The sequence below is a fragment of the Onychostoma macrolepis genome, chromosome 01 (assembly GCF_012432095.1).
Source record: "Onychostoma macrolepis isolate SWU-2019 chromosome 01, ASM1243209v1, whole genome shotgun sequence".
NCBI lineage: Eukaryota > Metazoa > Chordata > Actinopteri > Cypriniformes > Cyprinidae > Onychostoma > Onychostoma macrolepis.
In genome coordinates this window covers 4,356,461-4,372,753 of record NC_081155.1, presented here as the reverse complement: position 1 = coordinate 4,372,753, position 16,293 = coordinate 4,356,461, and the positions used below count along the sequence as shown (strand labels likewise).

General features: G+C 37.5%; 2 protein-coding genes across 3 annotated transcripts; one reads left to right on the top strand and one right to left on the bottom strand.

Annotated features, from left to right (window-relative positions):
• Positions 1–3,050, top strand: LOC131547751 (gamma-glutamylaminecyclotransferase C-like). 2 transcript variants are annotated; one of them, XM_058788375.1, is made up of 2 exons: positions 1–137; positions 1,747–3,050. In XM_058788375.1, the coding sequence occupies exons 1-2, from the start codon at positions 3–5 to the stop codon at positions 2,242–2,244; spliced, it is 633 nt and encodes a 210-aa protein (XP_058644358.1). In that variant the 5' UTR covers positions 1–2; the 3' UTR covers positions 2,245–3,050. The 2 variants fall into 2 exon arrangements, with proteins under 2 accessions (XP_058644358.1, XP_058644367.1); XM_058788384.1 differs by lacking the exon at positions 1–137 and adding an exon at positions 662–757.
• A 123-nt stretch (positions 3,051–3,173) lies between these two features.
• On the bottom strand, positions 3,174–15,053 carry LOC131547791 (NLR family CARD domain-containing protein 3-like). The gene is given in 9 exon segments (XM_058788469.1): positions 3,174–4,969; positions 5,319–5,365; positions 7,708–7,878; positions 8,412–8,585; positions 8,777–10,569; positions 10,756–10,793; positions 10,796–10,881; positions 11,607–11,720; positions 12,107–15,053. Coding segments are annotated over 9 exon segments (3,033 nt in total). The 5' UTR covers positions 12,181–15,053; the 3' UTR covers positions 3,174–4,433.
• Positions 15,054–16,293: the final 1,240 nt, after the last annotated feature.

The following is a 16,293-nucleotide window of genomic DNA, read 5'->3' as shown; positions in this document are numbered from 1 at the left end:
ACATGATTTCCTTATTTTCCTGTAAAACACGGAAGGTTTGGTTGAAGTCCGTTGAGCTTGTTTCAGCAGTTTGTTTCTGTTTCCTCTCAAACTCACAGTTTGATCTTTGGATGATGAAAGTATCCATTATATTATGGGTAAGAGAAACCGTTTTCTTCTGGTTTAGATGTTTATTATGTGCTGTGTGTTTACGTGAGATACATCATCAACACTAATTTAATATCATCGAGCATCTAATGCATCATATCATCAGTGTTTTCATGTAAACTGATATAATGTTTGATCATCTGCAGTGTTAAATGAACATATTCAGCTTGGCTTGAATAGAATAAAAGTCCCTTGAAACTTTCTGAAAACATGAACGGCAAAACTCGTTTGATCATTAAATATGCACATATTTGTATTTTTCATGCTTTTATTTTATTATCAACGACTAATGGTCAGATCTATATATTAACATATCTAATATGCTATTATTTTTTTATTTTAATAAATTTAAATATTTATACAAAAAAATTACACTTACACATTACTGACTTTTTTTTTTTTAGTGTTTACAAGACATGGACATTTGTGATGCTGTAATTTTACTTTTAGATAAAGATTGTTGAGAGTGTGTTTATACCATACTTGACCTCAACATCTGACCAAGACCTTTCTACTTGGGTAAAGTTGGTTTTATATTCGCACATTCGGACTATTGCATTCAATTACTTTGTTAACCGCACTACATTGAACATTCAGCGGACATTCACAAGTAAGTATGACATTAAAACAATACTTGGCCATTTTGATGGATTGTGAAAAAAATGTAGTAGGTTGCAATAATGATGTCGCTGATTAGAATGTGCAAAAAATAACTTTATTGCACATATAATTACAAAGTTATTGAACGCGGAAATGTGTGAATGTTGTGAATGTGCGAATATAAAACCAACTTTACCCAAGTGACCTTTCTCAGAAATTACACTTTCATCATCAGACATGTTTCACACATTAAATATTTTGTTTGGTATGAGAGCAAAATGAAAAATGACTGTTTAAATATGGTAGATCATACATATTTAGTTGGTCATGTAAAATGTTTATACACTTATTTCTACTCTTATGACAATGGAATTATTTAGCTGTTTTATTTGCTTGCATATAAGTGACACATGTATGAAAGCCTAGAAGGCTTTTTTTTCCCTACAGCTTAATTTCTGCTGTATGAAAATGAAAATGTCTGACATGCATGTTTATTCCATAAATATTTGACACAGAATGGTTGTAATGTCTGCTAAGTTGGCAAATGGCTTGCCAATAGGGTTGCAAAGGGGCGGAACATTTCTACTTGCAATTGTGATGAAATAGGAATTATAATCTTGCCGATCAGTCAAGTTTGGAATCATATAATTGGAGTTTGTCCAGCACAATCACTACTGTTTTTGAACAAGGAGGAACATCACAACCCTAAACAGTGCTGTATAAATACATTTATATTTGTACGGTACATTTATCTGTGTTACGTATAAACTGAACATCCACAGTTGCTTTGTTGTGGAAGAGCAAGAGGGAGTAATGTCAGAATGTGTGGTGGTGGAGTTAGGAAGACAATAGAGTGTGTAAAAATGAACAAGCACTGGTGAATTAGCTAACAGTTTACATGTTACACATTTCTGCAAAAATTAATGTTCTGTATAAATAAAAGACCTGTAATTGTCGGAGTTAATGTTGAATGCTAATGAAGCGTCTCTTTCTCCACAGCTCATTATCAGTGTGGTGTGTCCCGCGGTTTACATGCATTATGTCTTCATCTACGGCACACTGAAGAAAGGCCAGTCCAACCACTCCATAATAAAAAACACTACCAACGGTCAGGCCGAGTTTCTCGCTCGCGCTCGAACCGTAGAGCGATACCCGCTCGTGATCGCCACCAAGAACAACTATCCCTTCCTGCTCAATGTGCCCGGGATGGGTCAGCGCGTCCACGGCGAGATCTACTGCGTGGACCAGAAGATGCTGGACTTCCTGGACGAGTTTGAAGCCTGTCCTGAGTTGTACCAGCGCACCACGGTCCAGGTGGAGGTGCAGGACGGGGACGGTGAAGGAGCAAACACACTGAAGCCTGGACGTTTCATGGATGCGTTTGTGTACAGCACGACTAGATATGAACCTGAGTGGCTCCAGAAACCAACATATGAGAATTATGATACGAACGGTGATCACGGACTGCAATATCATGAGGACACAAGCCCTGAGTAATGACGGTACAGGTACTGCTTACCAGGGTCCAAAATTGACATTTTACCAACCTGTCAGTGTTTTACCATTTCAATTTTTTTGCGACAAAATTTATCTAGCATTTTTGACATTTTATATATAAATTTTACACACACACACACACACACACACACATATGTGTGTGTTGTCTAATGAGTATGTGATTGTTTAGCTGTTTCATTTCATATCATATAAGTGACAAATGTATCAAAGCCTGGAAGAGCTATTTTATTGTTATTTTTCATTTCATTGCCCTCCCCCTTTTATTAATGACGGGCGACAAATATTAGAAAATACGCTAGATTTTATTTTATTTTATTGTATTACTCATGTATGGAATATTTCATATCACAGAGAAGAAGAAAAAATCCTAGTGGCATTATAGATCATTTAGTTTTATAAACTTTTTTTTTTTTCTTCACTGTATTTAATTTATTGGCCCTCAACAAGTGTTCATTTTTGGACCCTGATTTTTAATGTTTTATATATATACACGATACCATAAAAAAAGTACCATGTTCACAGGGCAGATTTACAAGGAAATATATATTCAAAGAACTGCAAAAGATTCAACTGTAAAAGGAACTGGGAACAATCTATTATAATATATATATATATATATATTTTAAATGATGGAATCTTAATCTTGAATAAATGTAGTGCACTAGCAAATCACTCCAGTATGGTATATCTAGATAACAGGTGTATTTGTACATATGTCCATATGTTGGTTTTGAGTCTACTCCAAATCTCCCTACCAGGGACAATAAAAAATAAAGTATATTTCATATGCTGTAGAAGTGTTTATTATTATGAGTTTTCTAAAGTACACACAAAAAAAAAAATAATAATAATAATAATTCAGAGTGTTATTTTTGTTTTTCAATATAAATGACAACAAATGCAGCACATCTGTTGATATGGATTTGTTTATTCTGAACATATTCATGCACTGTCAAACATACATTTTTGCCAACATATAATCCATATTGGGATATATATGCATTAAGAAATAACTTTAATGCTCCAAATGCTTAAAAAATAAAAATAAAAAAAAGATTAAAGAGAAGAATTTTGGCACTCAAGCAGCTTTTCTTTGTTTTTGTTTTTCTGCGCACCATGACAAAATAATGGCTAACTATGAGGGACTGTACTGATCTCTCACAAAAGTAGTGTGAAGCAATTCACAGTTAGTATCAAAACGTGTATGAAAATGACATCTTGCAAAAGAAAGGTTTGAGTGTAAAGGCAGCATGTGCCGTACGTCTGTAAATTCTGTAAATCTAAACTATAAACACATTACTGACAGACAGTGGATGTGATTCACCAGGTGAAAATATAACTGAGAAAACCAGTGAGCCAGTGCTACATTAGTGTGCTGTTCCATTAAATAGATATTTTACCTGAATTGATCCTTAAAAGTTACTTTCACTGCTGCAACATTATGAAGTTTGATTATTCATTAATATTTTGTAATTCATTTTGACTGTGTTAAACTAAGTGAAAATAGCATATTCTTTTAGCAATTTACACAATTTTAAAACAGCAGTATTTTCTGCTATGTATAATACTTATTGCAAATACCTGATCAGTATTGTAGTACATTATAAAACAGTATGCAACAATAGCATATTATAACAGTAGCAGTTTCTGACAATCCTGACGCAAATGGAAAGAGGATAACAAATCCTACAAAAAGGGAATCAATCCCAGCATCAGAAAAAACAACAACAAAAAAAAAACAACTTCCTACAGCATTTCTTCTCTCACTACCTCTGGATTTACGATCATCTGTAATCTTGACATTGAAGTAGCCAGCGATCTGTACAATTCACCATCAATACAGAGAACAATATGGATGTCTCTTTGCACACACAAAGTCATAAGATGTGCACACACACACCAACTCTCTTATTTCCAATTGTGTTGTACAGTACTTTTAAATGCATATACTGTAACATGGGAAAATAGATTTGCTCAATGTTTAGCCGTACACTAGCACGTAAATGCGTTAAAGGCAAAAACACTAAAAGCATCAAAACTTTTTATTTTGATTTCATGGGGGTCTAATGTTTGTAATTTATGTAAGAAAAGAGGAAAAATGTAAGTTTCTGTCTGCTTGAAAAAATAGACCATTTGTTTATGATGTCTAAATTGTTTCTCACAGCAGATTATTTAATCTGACATAGAGACAACGAGGATTGAAACACCCTGAATCCAGCATAGAGGGGTTCAGTGAATGTGGTGTTGAATGTGTGTAAGTGTGTGAGTGTGTGTGTGTCAGAGACACTGAAGTACGAGAGAGAGCCGGCCGACACGTCCAGATACACTCCTACTCTAGTAGAGGATGAAGGGGCTGGTATGTCAGTTTTCTTATTATCATGCCAGGCAGAATATCTGTCATCGGTGCAGTACAAACTCCAGGATTTGTCATTGTATCCAAACCAAGATTCACTTCCTCCTTTCCTGATGATTGCTTTATATGTTACTGCTATATAAGCCCATCCACTCCATTCAACCTCCCAGTAACAGCGTCCAGACAGACTCTCTCTACACAGAACCTGCTCATGCTGCTCAAATCTCTCTGGATGATCTGGAGGATCAGGATACCCCTGTGGCTCTTTGTCATGTCTTGCCTTTCTGTTGTCCTCAGACAGGATGAGTCGAGTGTGTGCTGTGTTTGGATCCAGTGTGAGATCACAGGCATCTGAACACAAGACGAGACATCACAAGTACATTGAGGACAGTTTTCGGGCTCAGAGTGTGTGTGTGTGTGTTGTGGTATATATGGATGATGAGGAATATAATGACCAATTTAATAGCACAGGCATTACAATATAAACATTGTTTATGAGGACACTCCCTGTAAACCAAATGGGTTAAAACATACTAAACAGCGATTATTTAATAATCTAAAAATGCAGAAAGTTTTGTATGAGGAGTAGGCTGAGGGTAAGGGGATAGAAAATACAGTTTGTACAGTATAAACACCATTACGCTCAGGGTGTGTGTGTGTGTGTGTGTGTGTGTGTGTGTAAGAGAGAGAAAAGACCTACATTTTCTCAGTCCTGGGATGATTCTCAAAGGGGCTCCATAGTCAAAACTACACAGAGACAAATACAAGCCACTGATGAATAATGTTTGATGATTTAAAGTGTGCAAAAATATCTGTGAGCATTTTAAAATCAATGAATACAGATTTCTTAACATAAAGCATTCAAACAGAGAAAACAGGAGTAAAATTTGCAAGCTATTGCACACTAATACCAAAACCCCATCTCAGCTGTGCAGAATAGTGGAATGAGCACCATTGTTTGGTGAGGGATTTTATCAATCATTTAAGGAACACAGCATTCAATTGAGTTGAGTAAGCAAGAAATGTTGAAATATTGATATTTTCAAAGGGTTCACAAACTTATACTTGCTACTGTACATATTAACTTGTGTAACTTATTCCCCCAACCAGGGATGGAAAATAACTTCACTCAATTTGGTTACTAAATATTTAATGTCCAGCCATTTAGAATTTATGCTAAACAAACATGTCAGAAATAAACCAAATTATCAAAGTCACAGCTTAGATATATATTTTGTATAAAAACTGATTCTGAATCATTGAATTGCTTACAAAGCAACTGAATTTTCGCTTTGCGATAGTTAAGGGGTTAGTTCAACAAAAATGAAAATTAGCTCGTGTTTTCCTAACCCTCAACGCAACGAATCCAATCTGAGTTATATTAAAAACTATCCTGGCTCTTCTAAGCGTTTGAATGGAAGTAGGTGGGTGTTTCTGTTGAACAGTCCACAAGACGTCAAATAAAGTGTGCGCATCCATGATAAAAATGTGCCTCACACATTGAATGGTGAATAAAGGCCTCCTGTAGCGAATCGATGCGTTTTTGTAAGAAAAATAGGACGTGTGCGTCGCGCGCACGCCTCTGAGATATGCTAGTCTCGCGAGTTTGTTTACAGGAGAAAATTTTAAGGAAGCAAAGTTTCCTTACTTTAGCAAAGGAAAACCAGTCTCCTCTTAGCTTATATAGAAATCCTCCTACATTTTTTTTTACAAATCCTCATTTTTTACTTGTAATTCGTGACCAGCGTTTTGTTTTGCGCTTCCGAGTTCGTCACTAATCACCGGCGCATGTGCGACGCATACGTACTACGTCATCCGCCGGAACGGCTTGCACATATGACAGTCAGTAGAAGTGAGAAAAAAGTGTTTATAATGTCTTAAATATGGATATTTTTTCTCACAATAATGCATCAGTTCGCTACAGAAGGCCTTTACTCACCATTCAACATGCGAGGCACGTTTTATTACGGATGCACGCGCTTTATTTGATGTATTTCAGACTGTTGAACAAAAACACCCACCTACAGTGCTCCGATTCTAACGCTTGGAAGAGCCAGTATCATTTTTAATATAACTCTGATTGGATTCGTCTGAAAGAAGGAAGTCATATACACCTAGGATGCTTTGAGGGCGAGTAAAACATGGGCTAGTTTTCATTTTGGGATGAACTAACCCTTTGAGCTTTGTTTGCAGATCAATACCAGTCCTACCTGTTGCAATATTCTCATAAAACAGCATTTATTTTGTAAGTTGTAATATCCAAACATAGCTCAATCCAAAATAATTATTTACTGGCAAACACATTGAAGATTAGTGAACAGACTGCCAATTCAAAAAGTCATCGCTGTTTCCTCACAAAACTTAACGCACTGAACTGAACTTATTGAAGCCTCTCTTCTATTGAAGCCAAAAAAGCAAACCTGTTCTCACTCCCAAGACAATAATAACAAAATCCATGCCCCAAAATATAATGTCATTATGACAAATTATGCTGAAATTGCTATGCATCAATAGCTAGTGAAAGCTAGTGAAAAAGAAAGGGTGATGATTATTAGAAATGCAGAAAGTTTTGCCACAAAAGACAAACTCATTAGTGCAAAATACACAATACATAGACGCCTAGGGTGAAGTCATTATGTACATTATATTTATGCCAAATTGTTGTCAATGCAATTTAATGGAAAACAATGTGAATGCCACTCTGTGCTATTTGAACAGCCTCTTAAGTTATAGTTTGGTGCTGCTGATGCTGTGTGGTGCTGCTAGTATACACATATTCACTGAAAACAATACGTTTGAATTTTAACAACGCAGCACTTCTAGTCCAGTGTGTGAGCCTCTTTACACTTTGTTTTGCTAATTCTGGAAGCTCTACCTAAAGGAAATGATCTGATAACGATGGCATTAAAAAAAATACACATGATTTTTTAATAACTGGCCAAATTAGGTAGTGAGTTGACGGTGTTACCTGCCATGGTTCATTTCACCCGCATTTGGCAGGTTAGTGAGCCTTAATTTCAAACCCTGAACCAAACTGAGATGATCAGTATTAGTGATCTTGATTAAAACCCCCTCATTGCCCCACATACCGGAGTATCTTCAGTTTATTTGGATCCTCCAGTCTGTGTTTGAGCAGCTGGACTCCTGATGGTCCTGGGTGATTGTAGCTCAGATCCAGCTCTCTCAGGTGTGAGGGGTTTGAACTCAGAGCTGAAGACAAATAACCACAGCCTTCCTCTGTCACCATACAGCCTGACAACCTGCAGACACGCAACAATAGGAAAAAAGGGATGGCTTTAATATTAGTATGGAACCTTAATCTGTAAATATCATAACTCAACACATGAATGACTTAAAGGTGCAGTAGGAGATCTTATAAAATGCTAACTTTAGCCTGATAGCACTGAAAGCGAATGGCCCACCCTCCATGCAATCCCGTCTAAAGCCGCACCCCCTGCACACATATATGCTCACAGATTCTCGCTCTGTCTGCACAGCGTGTGTGATCGCAATGATGACGTATCCTGTCTGCGCGAACCGGTGCGCAGAGGTATGCTAATACATACTTTGACAGGCAGGTAGGAAAGTTAATAAAAACGTTCGGACCGAGCGTTTTGATTAGACGAACATTTCTTGGTCCTACAGTACGCCTTCCACAGAATATATAAATGCATATAATTACATTTAGACCACTTAATGATTGCTATCGCGATGTGAAGAGACTTTCAACCAGCATAACAAAAAATGTTTCTGAAGACAATCATCTATTGCACCTTTAACGTGAGACTCAAACCTCAGTATCTCCAGCTGACAGTTTGGACTCTTCAGTCCATCAGAAATAATCTTCACTCCTGAATCCTGCAGGTCATTGTTACTCAGATCCAGCTCTCTCAGAACAGAGTTTGAAGATTGTAGAGCTGATGATACAATTTCACAATCCTGAGCAGTGAGATTACAGCCAGCAAGACTGAAAGACACAAAAATCAATGTCTTAAACTCATTCTATAATTGGTATTTCAATAATATCAGTGTCTTCTACTAGAAAGTTTAAAAAGGACAGAATATACTCAAGATGTACAGTATCAGTTAGTATAACAACAGAAACAATAATTCCATTGATAAAAGACTATTTACTGTAAGACATAATTAAACACTCACAGGGCTTTTCTGCAGTTGATCACAGCTGGTATGAGTCTTCTTCTGCCCTCATCTGATGTGTTGTATTTCATGGGATCCAGCTCATCCAGCACCTCCTCTGACATCTGAAGCATGTAGGTGATTGTTGAGCAGTGAGCAGGAGAGAGTTTCTTCTCTGAGTGTTTGTCTGATTTCACAAACTCCTGAATCTCTCTGGACAGAGTCTGATCTTTCACTTCCAGCAGACAGAGGAACAGATTGATGGATCTTTCAATGGAGAGTACATGTCCATCTTTGATCTTCTCTTTAATGTACTGTGTGGTTCTCCTGATGCTCTCTGAGCTGTTCTCTGTGTGTGTCAGTAGATCCTGTAAGAGTCTCTGATTGGACTCCAGTGAGACGCCCAGCAGGAACCGCAGGAACAGATCCAGGTGTCCATTCTCACTCTCAACGGCTTTATCTACTGCATCTCTATGCAGATTATGCATTGAAACAATAACCTTAAGAGTCTCCATAGTGTTGCTTAAATAGCAGTAAAACACATGGAAGGCAGCGAGAAACTCCTGAATGCTCAGATGAATGAAGCTGTAGACTTTCCTCTGATGAATCACAGATTCCTCTTTAAAGATCTCAGTGCAAATCCCAGAATACACTGAGGCAGCAGTGACGTCTATGCCGCTCTCAATCAGGTCCTCCTCATAGAACATCACATTGCCCTTCATCAGCTGTTTGAAAGCCACTTCAGCAAGTTTCACAATCACTTCTCTGTTGGACTGCAGGAGTTTCTCTGGATCTCTCTCTTCATACTTCTGGTTCCTCATGTTGATCTGAATCAGCAGGAAGTGGATGTACATTTCAGTCAGAGTTTGAGGGATTTCTGCACTCAGATCTTCTTCCAGGAGCTTCTGAAGCACAATGGATGATATCCAGCAGAAGACGGGGATGTGGCACATGATGTGGAGGCTTCTTGCTCTTCTGATGTGTGAGATGATTCTGCTGGCTTGATTCTGGTCACTGATTCTCTTCCTGAAATATTCCTCCTTCTGAGGCTCAGTGAATCCCTGAATTTCTGTCAGACGGTTGATGTATTTGGAGGGGATCTGATTGGCTGCTGCTGGTCTGGAGGTGATCCAGATGAGAGCAGAGGGAAGCAGCTCTCCTTTCATGAGCTTTGACATCAACACACCCACTGATGAAGTCTCAGTCACATCACAAACTTTCTGATCATCTGAAAACATCAGTGTGATTCTGCTTTCATCCAGACCATCAAAGATGAACACAACTTTACACTCCTCATAAATCTTTGAGTCCAGATCTTGAAGTTCAGGATGAAAGTCCAGCAGAAGTCTGTGAAGACTGTACTGATGATCTCGGATCAGGTTCACCTCTCGAAATGGAAGAACAAACATGAAATCTACATCCTGATTGGCTTTTCCCTCGGCCCAGTCCAGAATGAACTTCTGCACAGAGACGGTTTTTCCGATTCCAGCGATGCCTTTAGTAAGAACAGTCTTGATCTGGTCTTTCTCCTCACATCGTGGTTCAGGTGATGCTTTAAAGATGTCATTGCAGTAGATCAGAGTCTCTTGTGAGTGTTGTGTTCTGGCTGTTTTCTCCATCTGTAAAACCTCATGTTCTTCATTCACTCCTTCACTCTCTCCCTCTATGATGTAGAGCTGTGTGTAGATCCTGTTCAGGAGGGTTTCATTCTCTTGGAGTTTCATTCCCTCAAATAATCTCTCATACTTGTTCTTCATGCTGGTTTTGTGCTGGTCTTTAACTCTCTGCAGATCTACAGTCTCGAGTGTGTGTCTCTGTAGGACTGTTTCAGTTCTTTCCTGCCTGTAGTGAGATGCAGAAAAATAAAAAAGAGCAACAAAAAGTCAGTTATGTTCATTACAAAGAGTCACTGGAAACCACAAGACATGTATTCAACAATATCTATAATTTTAATAAGTGGAGTGGTCCGGGGGAGTAATTCAGGAACCACATCTTTATACTAACCAAGTGTCAGAGGTCACTGTTCCATCACTGAATACTGGGGTTGCATCAAGGACCTGTTACTCTTCAGAGACACACTGCTGGGTTCTGGAGACTCTGATCTCTGTCTCTTCCTCCTCCTGATACTTACAAAAAACAAACAATAACATTTTGCACATAATTATCACACATACTGTCGCCTTTTGGCTTGCTTGGTTAGGGACACGTGATATTTGACAATACTATTGACTTGACTGCACAGACACTGTTGGATGAGAACTGAACCGAGTTGAGCTGGATGATGACATCACTGTTTTCTCCAGAGATGCTTTATAGATGGGGGGGGGGGGGACTCATTGCAAAAGTGCAAAACTGAACTAAACCAACAATGAACTGATTTCAACTAAATAAGACAATAGTAATCAGTCATTATTCAGAGCTACTGTACAGTAGAATTAAATTTTGTTTGCATCATTGCACGACTAATTTCTTGTCTGTATCTGCAAAGCTGCTTCAAACAATTTGTATTGTATAAAGCAATATAAAAATCAAGATGGCTAGACTTGAATTGATACTTTTATCCAAACCGGTTTACAAATAAGGAGTTCAAAAAAACAATTCATTGATATGAGAAATTTTGTAATACAAAGATCAAGATTGTTCAGAAAAGTACAGACTAGAATAGAGATAAATATAAGAAAAAGTACAGAGAAAACTTATTTTGCAAGGGACTTGGCTGAATTTTTTTTATTTTTTTTTTTACTTTTCTATGTTGGTACCGTGAGGCTCACAGGACACAGGACTCTTTAATGCAGTGTAAGTCACTTTGTATAAAAGCATCTGACAAATGCATATGTGGCTAGTAACTAACCTGGGGTCAGAGGTCACTGTTCCACCACTGAATACAGGGGGCTGCATCAAGGATCTACTGCTCTTCATTGACACACTGCTGGGTTTTGTAGACTCTGATCTCTGTCTTTTCCTCCTGGTGACACAGACAAAATACAAATAAAAAAACTGGTCTAAACTGGTCATAGTTTTAGTTGTAAATATTTATTGTAAAGCTGGATGTAGCTAAGACCAGTGTAGGGCTTACACCCATTTTATTTTTTATTTTTTAAAGCTGGTGCAACCGGCCCCAAGAGACTGTGAGCCATGCCCAACAAATCCTCTCAGTGGAGAAGAATGTGCTCACAGAAGAACAGAAGCAGGCAGGATTGCATCCCAGCTTGACAGAAAATGACTCAGAAAAATAATTTTGTGCCTCTCTGGTGGTATCATAACGAGCCGTTCAAAAACCAACCACCGGCTTCTGGAATCCACTGTAAATAACTTTGAATAAAAGCATCTGACAAACGGCTAGTGTCTTACCTGGGCTCAGAGGTCCCTGCTTCATCATTCTTCATTGGCTGATCACAGCTTAATTCAGGAGATGGAGAACTCATGTTAGATCTTCTCTTTCTTCGCAGAGGCTAATTTCCTACTCTCATTTCTCAACAACAATGGTGATCGAGAGACTAGTTGGCCTTTCACGATTCAAAAAAGATGATGAAAATATAAAAAAAAAAAAAAACAGCTGAAAAGACAAAATAAAGTAAATATCCAAAGCTACTGATAAATGTTTGTTTTTATCTGTCTATTTGTCTAACTAATTGATTTTGGGAACAAAATCACGTACATCTTGGATGGCCTGAGTGTGAGTAAATAAACAGCACATTTTTGGGTGAACTTTTCATATTATTCTTTACAGTATATATTACTATATACTACTATTATATATAGGGATGGGTACCGAAACCCGGTATTAAATCGGTCTCGGGGCTAAATTATGAAAGACCGGAGTATCGATAAACTCTGACGTTATCGGTTCTGCTGTCGGTACTGGAGAAATCAAGAAAACACACATACATTTATTGTTACTATATATACACATTATTTTGCAAATTATATTTCACCAGAGTTGCCAGCTGTTTTTATGTGCAATAATATTCAAACATCTGTCTATGATACATTTTTGCTATTCGCAATTCAGAAACGAGAACGCGCTTACGCGGAGGAGTTTCAGCACGTGCAACATGAAAGCCCTGTTTAATTATGATAGAAGAGAGAACTAACAATTCAAACATCTGCTTATGCTTTAGGCCTGTGGCTGTTATATTAAGCTTAGTTTATTTTATTTTTTTATTTCGATTTTGGCTTCTAAGTATTATAGCCGCGTTTCTTCTAGCACAACTTCCTTCCCTTTACAGCGGTGCGCATTCGTTCCTCCCTAACCAAAACTTAACGTCAGAATCAGCTCAATCGGTGATTATTGTAAAATGCTGTCTTTACTGCTGCTACATTGCGGGACATGTTTGATAATAAAACGTTGAAAGCACAATCAGCGCGAGAGACGCTGTTCCCCAGGATGAAATGTGTGTACGCGCCGCGCTCCAAAACGGACAAGCAGATTACACTTTGAGCTTCAGGCGCATCCAAACGATCAAATGCACACAAAATGTAAAATGGCCAGCTACGAGTATTCACTTAAACACAGTTTATGTCTTAAGTGGACGAGATCAGTTGGGAGAAAATCCGATGCGTGTCAATATTTTGTCTTAAAGTGACAGACTGGTGCTTGGGCCATCAATGTTAAATAACAAAATGCAAAGAGAAAATCACCCACAGCTCTTAATCTGAATAACGTTATAGCTTTAATAAGCATTAATCTATCAATACATACAGTGAAAATTATACAGTGTTATTTTACATTTTAATTTTTTTGTTTTACGTTTGATTACTTTTAGATTTCTTTTGTAGCTTTTACTTACCTGAACATTAATGTTAGTAGACCTTCATGGAAAAATGAAAGCACTGTTTATTTCATTTCATTTGTATATTTGTTTTATTGTATTTGTTGGTTTGTTTTACTTTGTTTCTTTGTTCATGTTCTTACTGTATCTTATGTATATAAAACACTAAAAATGCCTGCACACTGGTGCATTTACAAATTGATGTTTTATATTAATTTATTTAAATATTTATTTTACTTTTCAGAATATAAAGCAATGTTAATCCAGCTCCTAATCTGTCTCATTCATTCATTCATTCATTCATATATATATATATATATATATATCAAAAAGTACCGATAAGAATACCGTTAAAGTACTGGATCGATAAGCAGTATCAGTAAGACTAGTAATACCGTTAATACCTTAACGATACCCATCCCTAATATATATATATATATATATATTCATTCTTCTGAAATGATGGCTACGCCCCTGCATTTGCCTATGGGATGCTATGATAACCACGAACACTGGTGTCAAAAGTATTCACATTCATTACTCAGGTAGAAGTATAGATACTAGGGTTTAAAAAGACTTCTGTAGAAGTTGAAGTATCAACTCAAGCTTTTTACTCAAGTAAAAGTGTAAAAGTACTGGCTTCAAAACTACTTAAAGTATAAAAGTAAAAGTAATGTAAGGAAAAAAAATGCCATTAAGGACAAAAGCTTAGGCCGCGCCACAGGGGCCTATTGTGCACTACCCCACCTCCTCAAAAAAACATTTTTCTAAAGGCCATAATGACTATAATGTTATATTAAAATGTTAATGTTGAAAAATTTGGGTTGCACTAGGCTACCTGTTTCAGCCGCATATGCCCATTAAAAATGAACGCATTTTAGTACAATGCAAATACATTAAAGAACCATATATGTGTACTACTGAGCATTAACGTGTTTCATGGAGCGGAAGATATGATGACTAGTTGCCTATAAGTATTGTAATGGTGCAAAAAGTCAAACTTCAGAGGAATGTCATCATTAACCTTTATAGGAATGTAAATGTACACCCAAGCTTAGCTGCAGGAACCTGTGAGGGCAACGGACAAAAAAATTGCTGTACCCAGGGCAGGCTTAGTAACAATTACCCTTGTATGTTGTCTATATACAGGGGTGCACATAAGTTTTTCAGCCTGGTTCTCATACGAGAACCTGGAGATTTGGTTTGGTCCTCACACAGGCCATGGCATGTAGTGTGACCCATAAACTATAACTATAAAAAAATTAATTAATAATAGTGATAATATTATATAATAGATTTTTTTTTTTTTTTAACGAGGCACTAAAACGCCGTCGTAGTAGTCAAAGTCTGTATATATCAAAATAATTTAGCTACGCACTTCGCAGTTAGCTATGCAGTTTTCTACATTTCGGCCATTTTGGCCAGAGCTGTTAAACTGTTGAAAGATCGAGGTTTTAAATCCAATGTAAAGAACAGCAACACACAAAAAGTAGCTCAGTGTATGCGACATATGCTTACATGGTAAATTCTAAATAAATAAATACATTCTTAACTTACCACAAAACAGGCGATTTAAATATCTAATGTTGGCAGGTTTAAAACCTTGAAATGGCGTCTCTTCTTTTCATCCTTTCGCTTTCGTTTCTAGTTAGTCACGTGTTACTTCGCAGTAAAACACTCGCGCTTCCTCTAGTGGCGCAGAGCATCATCACACTCAAGTGAGTCTAGAGCAGCGGTGTAGTGACAGCCCTACTGAAACCCCCCCCCCAATAAAACTATCACAGAAAATGTTAATGATTTCCACTACAAATACCATCACACACATTACAAACCATCAACTTTTAACCATTAAAACCATTTTTAAAAAATGGTTTTATGTAGTGTGTTTTGGGACATATTCCATTAGGATTTATTGGTTTTAACAAGCCACCAATAGAAGGCGACTGATTACCAGTAGAGACCAACAGGGTCCATTACAGTTTCCATTAAAACCAATACAAGTCCCATTATAAACAGTAAAACCATTACAAATTTTGTAATGGTGTCTATTGTTTTGTTTTTTTCAGCAGGGAGAGCACACAGTCTGAATGAAAATTAAACTCTACTAAACTAAACATCAAGAAAATGTTATGTCATCTAATGAAGTAATAACTTTTTATTGACATTCACCACGCCATTACGCTATAAACACCGCTGTCCAGAAACACCAGAATCACGACATATAGTATTTAAAATGTGTAAGGGATAATCCATGCTTACCTGTGAATTAAACGACTGTATTGCATGACGTGGAGGCAAAGAACCACCCAACGTGAAGTGCACACACTGTAGCATTTATCTAAAACAGGGCCGCAGCCCTGCAGATTAGTCCTAACCCTGCAGTCATGAATGTCATGAGAATGTCTTGATCTGTGCCACTAGAGGGAGTGCAAAGCTTTTCTTTTTCAAAACCATCTTAACCAGTGTCATTTTACCTTGCCATGGTGCTGCAACATAAACTCTGTGTCCTTCATGTGTCAGTTATCTCTCACTCCCAGCTCACAGCAGTCAGATGATCCAGACTCTGACCGTGTCCCACAGAGAGATGACCTGCACACACAGACTCACAGAGACTACAACACATTCATTCAGGACTTGAGAGAGGAATACAGATGAACAATGAAAACAGACTGAAACCAGAAACCGCATGAATGGTGAAGACAGACGGTGTGACATCTGTCACAACTGTGAAAGTCACTTTCACTGGTACAACTGAATGAAGTCTGG